This window comes from Amblyomma maculatum, chromosome 8, assembly GCF_055883805.1.
Source record: "Amblyomma maculatum isolate TAMU_Amacu chromosome 8, ASM5588380v1, whole genome shotgun sequence".
In the NCBI taxonomy this organism is placed as follows: domain Eukaryota; kingdom Metazoa; phylum Arthropoda; class Arachnida; order Ixodida; family Ixodidae; genus Amblyomma; species Amblyomma maculatum.
Genome location: NC_139351.1, coordinates 42357193 through 42374034, shown reverse-complemented (window position 1 = coordinate 42374034; position 16842 = coordinate 42357193). Strand labels below are relative to the sequence as shown.

At 43.5% G+C, this 16842-nt stretch overlaps 1 protein-coding gene across 1 annotated transcript in view; it reads right to left on the bottom strand.

The window, feature by feature from the left end:
- The window catches only part of LOC146181047 (uncharacterized), a 34007-nt gene extending 17775 nt beyond the window's left edge, over nt 1-16232 (bottom strand). Inside the window, exons 1-7 of the mRNA XM_084575685.1 lie at nt 15934-16232; nt 14398-14529; nt 12867-12970; nt 9572-9601; nt 4619-4759; nt 1894-2093; nt 524-600 (exon numbers count right to left, since the gene is read on the bottom strand). Of these exons, the coding sequence (XP_084431811.1) occupies nt 524-600; nt 1894-2093; nt 4619-4759; nt 9572-9601; nt 12867-12970; nt 14398-14529; nt 15934-16232 (983 nt within the window). The remainder of the gene's footprint in view (nt 1-523; nt 601-1893; nt 2094-4618; nt 4760-9571; nt 9602-12866; nt 12971-14397; nt 14530-15933) is intronic.
- Between the last annotated feature and the right edge of the window lie 610 nt (nt 16233-16842).

Sequence of the window (16842 nt, the reverse complement as noted above, 5' to 3'; positions counted from 1 at the left end):
GCCAAGCGCCATACGTTACCGTTATGCTAAACACCTCTATATTTAGCGGAGATACCGATGCTCTTGAGTATATTTGTGGGTGAGGACTCGACGTACTGGCCAGGGTGTTTGGTCGCTAAAGAAGACCAAAGCAGAAATATCCTGTAGAAGTGAGTCGACAGAAAGTACTGAAACGGTGACAGAATGCAAAAACGACCGCCTGCAGTGCGATTTCAGTTCATGTCAGGAACTCCAGGTGGTCGAATTCAATCGGCACTCCTCCACTACAGCATCTCCAATTGATCATTCTCAGCTTTGAGACCTCGGAACTCTCAAACGTACCGGGCGAATAGATTACGATGTTATTTTGCGCGTTTGCAGCCGTTTTGCATGTGCTTGCTTCAGGTATGAATTTATCATAAGTCACTGTGGCTTCGGATATTCTAAAGCTGTTCACCGCACTGATTAAAGCGATATCTACTCCAACTGAAGGTCTAAAAATAAATGCGAAAATACATTTTCCATAAAGCGGTTTGGTATGTACCTCATTACATTCATGTGAACCTTGTCGAAGACGCCATGAATGATGTATCCCTTTTGTTGTGCCAGGTCATGGAGTTCCTTGGAAGAGAAAAACAAGTTTACTTGAGCCAAAGCTTGAAGGTTCAAGTTTTAAAATATTGTTCCCGTTCATGCTAATGGCTCGATAAGAAATTCAGGGGGTATTGAAGCGAATTTTATTGAAGGCTAAAAAAACGATAGCTAATGATTTATTGGAGGCGTCAGTAGACGACTCACACCAAGTCTCCTAGTAATTAAAGTAACTGGTCTGTCTCATGCAAGTTACATCTAACACGAATATATATTTTAACGCAATTATAGTGAAGGAAATATCTAGCTCAGCCGTTGTACGGATTGGTGGCGACTCGGGCGCCATTCAGAAAACGTAGCAAGACGTTTCGATATTTAATATTTAGGACCCATGCCAGAAATTCCATCTGTGCAGCCCTACACATCATATCAGTCCAGCTGGCTTTTATAGCTCTAACATAAACAATGAAACATGAAAAGCACAATTAAAGTTGATCGACTCATACATGGAGTCAAACATTGCCCTCGAGACGCTTTGTTGTGTTACCATTGAAAGTATAGGCCATTCTTTCTTTTCACAGTGTGATGAAGGCTCAGCTATTCTCACTAGTAATAGTGGTTCTCTCAAATCGAATGCGAGTCTCCCACTAGTGTGGTAGCTACTGAATAGTTGCAGATAATAAATATTGTTTAGCGCTATAAAAATGCATATTGAAGCATTGAATCAGCCTTCGTCCCGGCGTTTGTGGGGGGCAGTTAAAGACCACGGGGTCCTAATGGTGGCAAGTAGACTAACATTGAGAGCCGAAATAACTGCAACATTTTTGAATAAGTATTAAGCGACTATTAGCACATTATAACAATGGATTCTGCATTCGCCCAGTATGTTAATACTGGATGAATTATTCATATTCTTTTATTGCACCAAATTAGTACCTTCATTGAAATATTTCCTTAGCAAAAGAGGACTTTAGCACTAAGGTTTCCACTGCTAACAGTGAGGTTGTAATAGTGGCAAAATTAGCGACTATGCTATTTATGTCGATGGAACATAAAACATTCTGTTAGGATTTAGTGGTTGTTCCGAACTGTTTTATTATTTTTTACCAAAATGTTTTCCCACTTTCGAAGCTCGGCACTTCTAAATATTCATGTCCTTTTGTTTCTCTGCATTCCGCAACAGTTGCCGACCACACAGCAAGGCCACCAAGCCTTAGTTGAGGGTGACGAAAACCCATCCGGCGAGAGCAATTCACCATATTTTGGAAACACATTGTCGAGTGCCGTTTTCATTAATGTGTGACCGAATACTGTTTACCCTACCTTAAACAACTCAATCGATGGCTCCGTGCCTTGAATGTAGCGGATGTCAATTCCGTCGAGCCAGTTCTGTCGCACTGAGGCGAACGTGGTGTCAATGTCAGCCATGGGCATTGTCTCAACTTCGTGCAGGGGAAATGACACCAACTTCTTGATGGGAATATGCCGTCTTAACTCCCTCAGTCTCTGGAATCCTTGCTCGCCTTGAAAACAAAGTTTCGGCATGGTACATAAGTTGTTTCCTTGCTTCAGTGACTAAACAATAATTGATTTTGCGTATCTTTATAAAAATTCGTAAGAGTAGTGGCCATTAAAAGCTATATTGCGCCGAAATTCGGGCCACCTGAGCAGAGTGCGAACAGGGTTAGTAAGGCGTGATATTTTGTACAGCGCCTGCTCGCACAAGCGTGACACAGATTTTTTTTCCCGGAAAAACATTTACATGCTGGTTTTCTACGCTTTACCATGATGTTTTAGGGCTGTTTAAGAGAATGAGTCCAAAAAAGTTGGTTTTAAAATTGTTTGAGTATTTTTTACATTTCAAATACTACACTACTTGCATTTTTAAATAAATTCTAAAGGACTGTATTTTCTACTTGACTTACTTAAGAACTCAGTTTCTCTATAATCCACAATATTCAATTTATCATATGATCTTCCTTATGAAGATTACTAGGCTTTCGTTTTGACCACTCTTCTGCCATGAAAACTGTTGTAATTTGTGTTTATATGGCAGACATTGCTGCTCAATACGAGTGATGGAGAAACTTAAGATGAAAAAATTTGCTCTTCCTCGCAGGATTGGACCATTCCCTTCAATTTGTTCAACATCATTATACAATATACCACAACTGCCTCAGTAACCAACCACCAATGAATCGTACTTATTGGCATTTTCATTCACAGCGTGGTAGAGGAGGTGTGGATCTATCAGTTCAGACGCACCCTTTCTGATTGCTTAGAATTTCTCGATAAAAATGTTTTCCTCTTATGATACAGAAACATTGTTTTGCCTTTGCAAATTGATAGCTAGTACTACATGACAAACATATAGTAGCGGCATTAGTTTAAAGAAAAACTTCCTGCTATGACGTTATGCACATAAAGAACGAGAAAGCAATATCCTAAGATGGCAGTAAATTTATTGAGAGCTGATAACTGTGGATTTTTTTTTTCAAAATAGGGGAGCTCTTCACACCCAGAATTGCTAATTATTAGTTCGTATCGAACATATTTAAATAGATTAACAGTCAGTTACACAGTGAAAGAAAAAAAAGCACTGGCTTCGAATAGTCGCAAATATTTCTAAAGAAGTTGCAGATACTCTTTCGCTGTTCTTACTTGTATGCCAGTATTCTAACAAGAGAAAGTGATGCATTTTGTTTCTGCTAAGATACATGTAGATATACGTTACTCACCTCAATTTTGTTCGTTATTGCAAATACATTGCTATCGCTCATGCAGAACGTGATATGTTTACCCCAGGAACCTTAAATATACGACTCGCATTTTCTTAAGCGTAAAATTGAGGATAACTGCCGATAAAATAATGGGCAGTATATTGATCATGCTAGCTTTGAAAAGTGATGTTTTCCTAATTATGTGCCAAAGTGTCAGATACACCGAACACCTTTTATTTTGGCAACATAATTTATTTAGTAAATTTGATATTTATACGTTATACGCGTGTAACAACACCTCACAGAGAACATATTTTCATAGCATGAAACATTTTCATTAATGCTGAGTGTTCGTTCTGCTTTGGGAATTATTAAAATAATCAATCGGACATCGTGGCGTAAAAACATTCACACGCACACTAGCCCGGCAACATGCTTTATTGATTCAATTCGGCATGAAAAATTATATCAGAGTGACAACAGTAGACAGGGCAAGTCCTCTAGATTGAAAAGAACGTCATTTGAGTTTTTATCTGATTGCGCCACATTTCTGGTTAGTATGCAGCACCAACTTGCCCCTCAAGCTGTTTATTTTGAAATAAATAGGCAGCCGAGCAAAAAACAGACACGACCCGCCGAAATATAACCAGCATTCGTGTCGCTCTTTCTTTTTCCTCTTTCATTATTATTTTCAGTTGGCGTAAAATGCAGCGAAATACCTGCCGTAACCTGTAGTTTACGTTTAAATAACATTAGAATTTGTCCCACTAGTATTTAGGCTGCAGATGATGGCGTTGTTGGAACCATAGCGCATAACTATTGCTGCCCCTCGTCATTGTCGATGGACCAATTTTATTGCTTTGGAGCTGGATTTGCCCACCGTTTTAATTAGCTTCGCTTATCTTCTGATGTTTTCTTGGATATAGTTATATACCATTAATGTGTCACTGCTACATTTTCCTGTGCGAAATGTTCGTCAGTGCGTTTTTCTTTGTAATTCGAGGTTGCTTTCATTATTTATTGAGCGATTATTATTGAATTTTGCTGAGCAATGTTTGCTTCTGTTGAGTCGTTCTAAGGTAATCTTGCTCACTGACGGGTTTACGTATTCCTCCCTGTCAGAGGAGGTGCATATTCCCTCATAGCTACCTTCCGGCCTTTCCGTCCTCACCACTACTAAACAGGATTTAACGTTCACTTAGTCACGTAGAGAGGCGTATAAGTGTTGTTTCCATTTATAAAACGCAACGACTAATTCCAAGTTTTATTCAGGAGGAGGCACTAAACGAAGGAAGGAAAGAAAAGTCAGAAATGAAACACAAGCTCACTTCCAAGCAGGGGGGCAGCCGTCAGCTTCGTTCGATCAATGGTAGCGGAAAGGATGACAAAATGTGAACAGAATTCACCAGGATACGCATATTTCTTGCTGCCATCCAAAGAGCACAACAGAGGTGGCTCTTCTTTGTTGGCTGCGCAATAACATGCAAAAAAATGTATTTAACTGAATCCCGGACGCCCGCGAGTAACAGTAATGCAAAAACAGGCTAATTACGAGAATGTATCAGGCAAGGAGGAATATGAGGTATCCCTCTAGCTCATTGAATGGCAAAACCTACCTCTAGCTTTGTGTTTCCACCTCATATGGCAAACAGCCTAGCAGAGAGGCACAGTGTGTGATTACATGATTAGTAGCACGGAACTGTAGATTGCAACGGAGGATGGCATCTCATATGGCGATGACAGACGGCACGACGCCATGCACTGACAATTGATCATAGCTCTTCCTCCACAATGGCAGCTTTACCGAAAAGAGCTCTAATGCTTACTGAATATCTGCTGCATCGACGACCCTCTATAATTCCTTATGAAGATATCAGTGTGGAGGTGTTTTGAAATCAAGGTGAAGTGAGCATTTTGGTAACGAAAGCAGTCTGAATACGATCCGGCTGTCAAAATGCTAAAATTACAAAGAGCGAGGCATCAGGATAAAAACAGTAGGTGCCACGCAGCCAAGTGGGTCGAGAAACCATGTATTAAATAAAATAGCCTTATGATATATCTTCTCGTTGCCCCCGCTCCCGCAACATTAGGGAACACAGAAGAGACCAGTTTAGTTATAAGCCATTCGAGGCCGTCTATCGTTTGCGTGATATTTTGCGCTCTTGTTATTGTGGCTGTAGGAAGAAAAGAAAAGGCACGGGCCTGCTACTGACTTTGTAGCAAAGGCACTGCCGCTGCCTCGTGCAGACAGAAACGATTTATTTATAGGAAGGGAAAGGCGCGGTAACTGTGTCCCTTGTTTTCTGTGGACACCGCAACCGCGCCGTAAGGGAAGGGAGGAAGGTGGGAGAGAAAGAGGAGCCGTAGTGGAGGGCTACGGAGTAATTTCGACCACCTGGGGATCGTTAACGTGTGCTGACATCGCACAGCACACGGACGCCTCTTCGTTTCGCCTCCATCGAAACACAGCCGCCGAAGTCGGGTTCGATTCCGGGTACTCCGGCACAGTAGTCGGGCGTCTCACCACTGTACCATCGCGGCGGGGCAGACAGAAGAGAAAATAGAGAAGAAAGAAAGGAAGAGGGCGAGAAAGACGTGTGCCACAACAACAGCCGTCGTCCACCAACGAAACTGTGGTGTATGCAATGACGGCCTACAACAGAAAAATTCTGTGGCAGGTTAGCCACCGCTGCAAGTGGCGGTGACCTACATGTCCCAGCCCCATCTGGGGAGTACAATACCTCTGTTGTCTTTTGCGCTCAGTACGATATCGAGACCTGATTTTGTGACCCAAAGCTGATTTATGAAGAAGTATACCATTGCTTGCTTTATTAAAGACCACGACCTCTGCGTTACGTCAGAACTCTGGAATATCTGCGGAATACACCATATGAAAACTTACGCGTGAAATCCACCTCGTTGCCTGTAAAAAGGTAAAGCCGCTTATTAAACCATGTATTTATCCAAGCTACGCGGTCGATGGCTATATTCTGTAAACAGCTATGCCACCACGTGAACCTGCGACTACTCATGAAGGTATTGAGCGTTTCTGAAGATTGAGGAAAGAGGTCAAAATAGGATATCATGGTTTCTAATACAACACTGCCCCTCATCTGCGAAATTGGCCAGTACGGCACCAGAACCTTCAGTACAAATAAAATTCTCTTAAACCGAGTACGGCGAGAATAGTGGTGTAGTAATCAATCATCTGTTTCTTCACAGGCATAAGGTGTTTATAGGTTTCATGCGATAAATGACGGAATAACTTAGAATACAATACATCCCTATGGTCTCTTAGTCTTTAGGGCGGCCGGCTGGTAAACGCGATGTCATGGGCTCAATCCCAGCTACGGCAGCTGTTCTTCGATGAAACCGGAAAACAAGGCACCTGTCCATTGCGTGATGTAATCAAATGTTCTAATGCCCACATTTCGTGGGGTGTTTGGCTACTCTTTAAATCGGTGTTTCTCTTAAATTGGCCCACCTTGTTGTGTTAAAGCTTATCAATCGTAGCTGAATTGCAGTAAAAATCACTTGCTGCATTTGGCTTCCCCAACCTATAACGAGCGAAGCACTAATTGACTGATTGGTTTCTGTAAAGGAAATATGCATCACCTCTCACCGTTCTCCTTATACACCAGAGCCGCGCCGTTAAGTAGGGCAGGAAAGATGCATTAAAAGGAAATAATAAAAATCGGCTGTGGCCTAATTCTGGTTAAACCTGGAGGATTCGAAAGCAACATCTGCATGTCTATGCTTGCTGTGTTTCTATGGCTAGGCCTTATTGTTTCGCTATGGTTGAAGCTTATGGTTGAATTAAAGAGGCTAGTCATGGTGATTTATTCACATTTCATCTTGGTCCACCGAAAATTGGCACTCCGTCCCTTGTATTCCCCGCCCAGCGCTTTACCAACTGCGCCACGCCCTGGATTGTGAAACGCTCTTGACACTTCCCCTTGTCTACCGTGAGGATGATAGCGAGATTCCGCGTGACAGATACTGCACTTTTCCTTTAACTTTTCCTTTTTCAAGAACGCCGGTGAACTTTGATGCGTTGAATGAAATGCTGGTTGTGTTCGACAAGGGGCGCACATTATACCGTCATGACAGGCCATGACGTCACCATGCGATTCATGCATATAAGAAGCGTTCGATTCAGGCGTCTGTGCAGCGCATTTAATTTGTGGCTTCTTCAAGTACTGCACCACACAGCTAACAGAAGTAAAACCCAGATGCCTAGGGCTCGTTAGTACCGCAGGCATAAGAGGCGTTTGAAATTGATTTACAGCGTACAAAAAGGTGCAGTATCTCTCACATGTGCCAAGCCGCAAAGAAATGGACGAACGTGGACGTGAAAGAGAGGTTGATGGAGGTGCCGTAGTGGAGGGCTACTATCCACCGAGCCATCTGCCAAGCAAACACTTCCCTTATTAAGAGGTAAGCTTTTCGGCTCTCCTACGCAGTTCAGCCGCTTTACTATGTTCCATGGCTGACTGGTTACTGGCTTCTGCACGGCGGTAGCTATATATATATATATATATATATATATATATATATATATATATATATATATATATATATATATATATATATATATATATATATATATATATATATATACTGTAGGCTATATATATATATATAGCCTACAGTCGGCGAGGCTAAGGAAAGCATTGGGGATTGTACTTTGTCTTTTTTTTTATTTTTACTTCTATTATCACATAAATGAGTAATGTAATCTGTTTAGGGGAAGGATAATTAAACACAAAGAAGAAGGAAAAACAACGGGCCGAGGGTGGGAACCGAACTCACGATCTCCGAATATCGCTTCCGGTGCTCCCCCCTGCTACTTTCTTGGGTATTAATGTTGCCTGTATACGAACCTTGAGTTCAGTTGGAAGAGTTTATTCATCGCGTTTAATAACCCAAGGCGACTCAGACTGTAAGAGACGCAGCAGTGGAAGCATCCGGAAAGTTCGACTACCTGGTGTTATTTATTGTGCATTGACATCGTACAGATGCTGAGACGCTGATAGACGATGCAGCTAGACGAAGTTGCAGCGCATGACGAAAAAATCGCTGCAGAGAAAACAGTCGTGATGACGTCACCAAAAACAAAAAGAGAACCTTAAGCATTAAAAACTGCCGTTTGTGGAGAAGATCGCGCTACGGGGATCACCCTACAGCCATATAGCCATATTGCGGGGGAGATTAGCGTGAAGGTACCGGGTCACGCCGATCGTTTAGATGCTAAATTGTATTTGCAATTCTTTCTCGCTTCCAAAATTGGAAACCAAGTTCCGGTTTGCTGACCATTCGCGTTAAACAAAACCAATTTCAAGATTTCTTTATAAGGAAGCAACCAATGGCTATAAAACAGAGGGTGCAAAATCGCTGCCGACCTTCTATACGGCCCTATAGTCTATAGAGGCGATGCCTATAGCCTATATAGCCATATATGGCCAAGGAATTGTATAATGGGTTTAACATATGCAGATAGTAAAGCAGTACTACCGAATATGTTTATATAACAGCACAGGCTCTTTAATTAAGTGCTTGAAGCAAGAACGCTAAAATCAGCTTGAAGCCTAGGAATTTTTGCGAAGACGTCGGAAAACTAACCGACAGGAAAACATCGAGTGCTTGTATTGCTACACGAAATGCATTCAGGTTTTGTGTAATTCACCAAACGGTTTGTTAGTGGCACAGAGAGAAGATATTATGTAACGTATTTGAAGAAAGCAACCTGGACGCATGCTTTGTCTCTGAATTATATAGTGTAGCCTACAGAATATTTTTAAAATTAACAAATCCTTACAAGCTGGTGCAATGCTTTCCTTTCTATCATGAAGCCCTGAGGAGCACCGTACGTGCTCCACCATTCGACTGGAATGCAAAAGATACTACGCGACTACTGCCAAAGACTGTACGTAGATTTCACGCTAGAAGTCTGCCTCCATCGTTCGATCTTTAGGTTTCGCGCCGTCGCTTGTTTGCTTCTCTTTTTTTTGTTGTATTTTGTTGCAAAATATTCAAAAAAGTAAAAAGTTGTTCACCAGCCCCGGTATTTGGTATTAATCGCCACAAGCACCTGAACTGGGCTGCAGAAACAAAGAGATAGTGAGGATCAGAAAGAGGAAATCAGTAAGGCGAGCGACACGAAGAAAATAGAGGATAGCTTGCGTCTATATTTAATTTATTTTCGCATTTTATCTTCTATGATTAGGGATTATATGTTCTACTCGAAACAAATGGTATAAATACATATGTAAGCGACTTACATTTTTCAGGGGAGACGGTAGTCACGTCATCTAAGATTAAAAAAAAAAAGTAGGAGCATGTAAAATGTGCACCTCTGGAATCTCCTCTCAGTGACAGCGCTGAGTAAGAGGTGCCAAAATAATTCGATACCATACCGTCGTCAGTGGGTGGCTTGGGATCTGTGGGATAAGAAAGGCGATGTATTAGCGGCGTAGTGATAAACTGCATCTCCACTGCTCCAGGCACCGTCACGTTCGCCAAAAACAACCGAACAATTGAAGCACAGGCAAACATAGGAACTCATAAGTTCATCTGTTGAGATTAATTAACTTAAAAATTGCAAGACAAATAAATAGCTGGAAGCATCATAGTGTATAAGTTTATAGCTGAAGACACTACAGCTTTCTTTCAAATGAAGCATTACTTATTTGCTGGGAAGATGGCGTCAGAAAGGGGTCTTAACAACAAGTTTAGAACAAACACCATTTATAGCCTGTTATTCCTGATGTGCCTAGCAATTAGGCCTCAAAGACTAAGCTCAGTTGGAGCGGTAGAGATTTTTAGGCTTGTATGTTCGTTTCTTCGTGTGCTCCTTGCTGATCTGGCCACCTTCGCAGCCTTCGACAACATATATATCGACGCCGCGTCGTCTTCTGCATGTTTTGTGCACTCGTAGCGTCAACTGCGGCAGAACAAACGGCTGGTGCTGCAAACGGGGTTTGTGGTCGCTGACAGAGGTTTTAGCCTGGAAAATAGCGGCGTCTGTGGGTGGAATTCAAATGCACGTCAACTGCCAAGTACGAAATAAGGCGCGCGTCCTGGCACGCTCAATCAGATAGTACGCAATATAAACAAACACATCGCAACATCAACAGACAAAATAGCGCCGACCGAGCGCCGACCGACCGCGTTTTTGTACAATCTTCGAGTACCAGCCGACGGCGCAGCAGTAATAACGTTGGCAGCAGCGTACGGTCTATGGCGCTGTGCCATAGAGAAAGCCGCGCGCCGAATACCCCGTGCCTTGTAGTATCGTTTGAAACCTTCAGTCTCAGGTCTGCCACCAGCCGCGTCATGGAAGACGACGATAAGCGCAGAAGGATTACAGCACAGGATGTCGCAAACATAGCGCAATAGTGCGGCCCGCGAGTGTGGCGGATGGCGGCGCTCTAGATGACTGTTTCTCCAGAATCTTAGCTAGACCTGTATTTCTTCGCATCGTACACACAGCGAACAGTACTTTGTGAATGATCAGCACCTCGTTATATAGTAAATGGGCTACTCTGTGATGAACCTTCTTTACGCTTAAAACCCGCAGTTTCGTAGCAAAAGAAACATGAGATTATTTGCGGCAAGGCCTTAGCAGCGGTTGTAGCAATGATTGGAGCCCGACCGGGGACACAGGCTTTGCGGCTGGGAGCAGCAACTCCCACGGTATAAGGGAGATTCCTCAAGAATTTTTATTTTTTAAATTGTTTTCCTGCCACCTGTTCTGATTAATTTTCTCACTTACTGGCGCAGGGGATCCGCCGCAGCACTTGCGCAGACGGCACGGTAGGCACGGTCGGTTCGGTCAACTAGGTGGGTTTATGGCAGCAAGGGGGGGGGGGGGGGGGGGGCTCGAGGTCGATGTTTTGGGAAATAAACACTAGACAGCGTTTAACTGTTTTTTTCTGCTTGGGAAATATTCTGAGTAAAGCCATTGTGCGCTATGCCGCAAATTGTGTAAGCTGGAAGGATTGCTTTACATTTTATCGCCAGTCTATCAGACAAAGTTCCGCAGGAGACGACGTGGCGGCCGTTGTCTGAAACTAAGCATTTTAACATGCCAATCGCTGTCTGTGGGAGGAGTTTCACGGTATCAACATTACTCATTTAGTTCGAAATAACGAATACGTTTAGGAAGCTCAAACTTCGAAAATAAAATAATAATGCCCAGGATTATTGGCCAGGCTATCAAAGTGGAATATATTGGATGACATTGCCATGACCTTGCTAATGGTGATACACAGTGACAATGGTCTAAATTTTGTGAGTCACTCTATATCAATTGCCCTATTTGACGACAGGTATCAAGACTCATGGTGTGTCATTTAGCACATCCAAACCAGCCGCTAGAAAAAATGCGTTCTTTCTTACAGTTCTTTAGCATTAATTTAGCTTGTCTCGTTGGGAAGTGAATGGAATTTAATGAAAGGAGGAAGAGCAGTACAGAAGTGAATGTCCAACGCTAAGCACAGCATGATCGCGATGTGGCAATACCGCTAGTATGCCTATGGTTTCTTTCGGTTGGTCTCGGAGAGCCCATGCAGGAATCTGAGGTAAAATAATGGCAGATTTTGGTTTTCTAAGCACAAGGCGTTCCGTGAAGTATATCAGGCGTGTCAAGCACTTAGTCGTGCTCCATCATACGCATCGTGGGCGGTGGTGAGCGAAAGCGCCAATGGGCTCTCAAGCGCTTATTCAGTGTAGCGGCAAAATGAGCGCTCTCACTTCGCCGATAAATTGCAGGGGACAAAGTACAACTAAAGAATGAATAACTAAAAAACCATGCTTCCTGGAAAAATGAGGGCTCTCACTTCGGCGACCAATGCCAGTTGACCAAGTGCAACTAAAACTATGATTATTACAAAACCACGCTTTCTGAATCCGGTGCATTGAACCACCACTCATTTGAAGTTTTGCATTTAGTATTTTGTAGGTGAAGTATGGCGTCTTGGTGAGTACAGTGCACAGTGAGGCTTCAGGATGTGGCATGAGTGATTCTAGCTAGATTGGCGTTAGAACAAGTAAATACACATAATAAAGGCGACACTCAACTCTGACACGGTCAGTACCTGTATTTACGGAAACTGCATCATATATAGGGGCAATGTGGCTCTACTGGCCGTCTGGTAAATACAGGTCTTGAAAATATTTGAGCAGTGCTTCATGAACCTGTTCCAGTCTATTCTTGTGCTCATGCCATTTTAGCTGTCTACCAAGCATCCAAATACAGAGAATTAGCTTACCGTGATCCGCGATCCGCCACCATAATCCGCCACCGCGCTTTCCACTGCGCATGCCCAGATCCCCTTGAGGCCGATAGATAGCGCCACATACTTGACGTCCGCCCATAGACCTGCCGCGTCGGGACCAATCAGCTTGTGCTCCCCGCCCACGCACGGTAGCGGATCGCGGATCACGGTAAGCTAAATCTCTCTAATGATAGATAAAATATTTCTTAGGGTAATGCTCCAAGATGGCGTAGGTTTGTGCATAGGGTGTGAACAGACTGAGAACACACTAAAAAATTAGGTTTTAAAATGGGCCTACTTTTCTTGAGGAAGGCGAACCAGACACCGACGCCGACCACGAACATGGTCATGAATATGATGAGAATCAGGACGCAGTACTGCATTACCACGTTGCTGGCGGGCCTGGAATTCAAGTGCAACAAATACGATGTCAAAAAATTTTGATCGTGTGGTGACTTTTGCTCTGAGTTTATATTACATTTAATTCGAGTTGCGTTTTGTGCGTTCCACTAACACGGAGTGTTTTGTTATTTCTGACTGGTTCAGTGTTACTATATATAACCCGCGGGGTGTCGCACTTGTTACGGCGTTCAACTACCGTGCCCTAGAATGCGGGTTCGAATCCCGGCCTCGGCGGTAGCTTTTCGGTGCAGGCGGACATCAATGCACCCGTGTGCTGTGCGATGTCAGTGTACGTTAAAGAACCCCAGGATTTCTAAATATCTGGTGTCCTCCACTACGACGTCGACATATCTGAGTCGTTTTGGGACGGTAAACCTCACAAACCGAACCTAACCAAACCAATCTTACAATATATTTGTGTTGCTTTGAACGCATATTCGTAAGAAAAACAGAGTGACGATTCGATGCTAAAAATACTTTTTTTTCTTGATAAGAACTTACTTTGTGCGTTGCCCTAGGAACGAATGACAGTTTGTTCCATGCAAATATTCTCATCTTGGCAAAGAAGGAGTGTAGAGTAAGATTATGCCCTTATTGTCCAGTAAATTGCACCGCAGCCGCTGACACATGAGGTCAGATATGCAGATATCAGGAGAAAATCTTGGTGAGCAAGTAGCGACTATGCAGCCGACCCTGATTATTACCTCGGATGTCACATATGTAAGCTTAACCTTCGCGACGTATTCATGTTTTGTTTTCCGGGAAGCAATGACGTGTTCTAAACATGAAGACGCTTTTCGATGTTTTAATGAGCCAAATTTTAAAAGTGTTCATCTTTGCTTTTATGGGAAAACGTTCTAGGGTACTAAACATATGTTTGCGGAAATTTTATTTTGTCTAGCCTTTTATATCTCCGTGATCTGCCTCTAGTATGACTAATTGCGCAAGACTAATGTATTTAACCTTTCTGTCGTCACCCCTAGTGGGCGAAGCCGACAAGGTTAGCATTTGAATCTATTTGCCGTTCGTGCAGCTAGAATAGGTTCTCTTACTCCAGCAATGTCTTTTTATAACGCAGGTGTGCTTCGCAAGTTGCACCCAATCATGCCTCCGTTAGTTTGCCGGACGTCCTTTCACCCAACCGGGCGCCTACCTGATGTATCAGGGTAAATGATCACGCATGACCCTGCTTAACGCACTATCAAAAACCATAAAGCTAATCGCGACTGCTTACCGCAGCTCTCAACTCTGGTACTCTATTCAGCTTCATTTGCTAAAGATTACAAATGACAGTAGCATGAACGTGGTCTAAGCGCTAATACATGTCGCCCCTTAGAAGGAGTCATTGATGAATTCGATTGAATCATTTTACTCAATAAATGATAATTACCTCGTGAAATTCTGTAATCGGCTGCTGACATACTCACGGGGGCTGTTGGATGGCAATCCTTGACATTCCCGATCGCATGGAGGATCGCATCATCCCCGAACGCATCATCGACATTTCCGCCATTTTAGTCTCTGTTTGTGACGTTTTCCGGTCAATATCAAGCTGGACACTACAGAATGCAAGAAGATAAAAGAGCGAGAACAAAAGTTATATAAATAATAAAACATTGAAATAAAATCATATAAGCCATTAAGGTTAATCTATCTGTTCCTTCATTGGCTACTTCTATCAACGATATGCTGTATCTAACAAAATCTGACGCACTACAGGTATTATAGAGGTCGGCAGAGGGTGATGCTTTATGTAACGTTATGTGCGAGATGCTCTCACTAATGTACACAAAGTGACTGATTTGTTTTCTACGTCCACGGAAAGTCCAGTCATACTGTTACTGATAGATCTGCCGGCAATTGAATAGAATTGATAACCGAAGGACATGTGCCCAGTATTAGAGTACAGTAATGGCGTATTGAAAAGCATACGTGATGCGCCAAAAAAGCGATTTTAATGAGCGATTTGTGCCCTCTGTCAAAGACTAGAAGAACCAACTAAGGATTTTGTTTTTCAAGGCCAATCAATACAGGACGTAAGGCAGGGAGCAAACCGCTTTGCGCGACCAAATAAATCTAGTTTGAGGCGACAGAATACACTTTCTAAAACTGTAAACGATGCATCAGTGTTGAGGAATACGATTTTGTGGAGTAGAAAAGTTGCAATAGTTGAGCACGTTACCTGGTGCGCGATGTAGGACTGCTGCAATCTTCTCATCGAACGCCTTCAAAGACGAGCCCCTGCGATTTTCTGTAGGTCAACTTCATCTTCTGTCTTCTGCTACAGTCACGCTCACAGCGTGACCGCGTGGTTTGGAAGATAATGCACGTTCTATTTTATAAACTCTTGGGCATCGTGTATTTCAAACATGAAATACATGAAACACAGAATGCACAGAACACAGAAACACAGAATGCACAGAATGCCTTAAAAACCTTAAAAACCCCTTCAAGAAGTGCTTCCGCGACTGCGTGGAGCTCCGCCAAACTAGCCGAAGATTTTTGAGCCTGTTTTCCGCGTTTCTTTTTCTTCATGCAGACGACTTAAAAGTGACCACTCTTGCCGCAGAATGTACAGGATGCAGTCCGTACGCGGATGCGACGCACGGCCACAGAATAAGCAATGATGGGTAGGCTTAACCGACGGTGGCTTCCCTTTTCGCATGGGCGTTGCATCAACAGCGAGCGATGGCGGTTCTAGTCATGAATTTTGCGTTGTTTATCAGCGTATTTGTGCTGACGTGCTTGCGTTAATTCCTCTTGCAAAACTAACTTCGGGCTTCGACAAAGTTGGTCTGAGAACTTGAGGTCCAACACAACCAACGACGAAATGGTGGCGCACCAGCCTATCTTCAGTAGCTGACAATGAGTTGTTGCAGTGCTTTACCATGGTGCAAAGCGCGGTGAAAAATGAATCAATGGTCTAACCCGGTTGCTGCGTCCGACAATAAAAACGGGCATACTCGTACAACCCGTTGAGCGGGTGGACGAACTGGTCTGTTAACGCCTTCTTGACAGCTGCTATGTCACTGGCATCGGCCTCTGCTAGCGTCGTTGAAGCAAGAACCGTTCTTGCTTGCGGCTCCATGCAGTATAGAATGGAACGCACCTGGACTTCATGTGCAGCGGTGGACAGTCTCGTTCCATAACAGGAGTCGCCGAACTGTAGCAGAAATGTCGGCCAGGTGCCTGGGCTGTTAAAGTCGAACAGCTGCGGTGGGCGAAGCACCGCCCCGAGTGAGGCGGCGGCGGCGTCGTTCATTGAGAAGAGCTGAAGAGCGCCGAATCAATAGCTTCGTGATCCCATCCCCGCTAAGCAAGTCAAAGACCATCAGGCTTTATTGCACCCAAATACATAGTCGGGGAAGCAGTGGTGCAACCTAGCGGAACTCACACATACTACAAAATGCACATCTCTTATCTATAACTGACAACCTTCAGAAGTATCGGAAAAGAGTGCTTCAGGCACTTATGCTCCTTTTAATGGCTTTAGTGTTGTTTGCTACACCCTTGCCTTAGGCCACCCTTCGATCCTGAAGGGTGTTATAGACGCAGTAATGGTGCAATTTTCTTAGAGGGTACCGCCACTTTGGACCAGCAAACTTTTGCCACATACTCGCAGGTGTTGAAAAAACCTTTGAATACTCATCGAAAATGCCTAATAGTTGATGCAATAGTGTTCGTTTTCCCGGCAAGGCGCAGTGTGTATCGAGTTCGCGGAGTACACCTACACTTACACTTGAACGCTTCCTATTGGAGGTACAACTGTTGTCGGTTTGAGGCCTTGCCACACACAAAACTTCAAAATAACTAGTCGTCATCCTAATAATCATCGGCCGGACTGTCGCCGATGTGGCAGCAAAGCCCTCCAG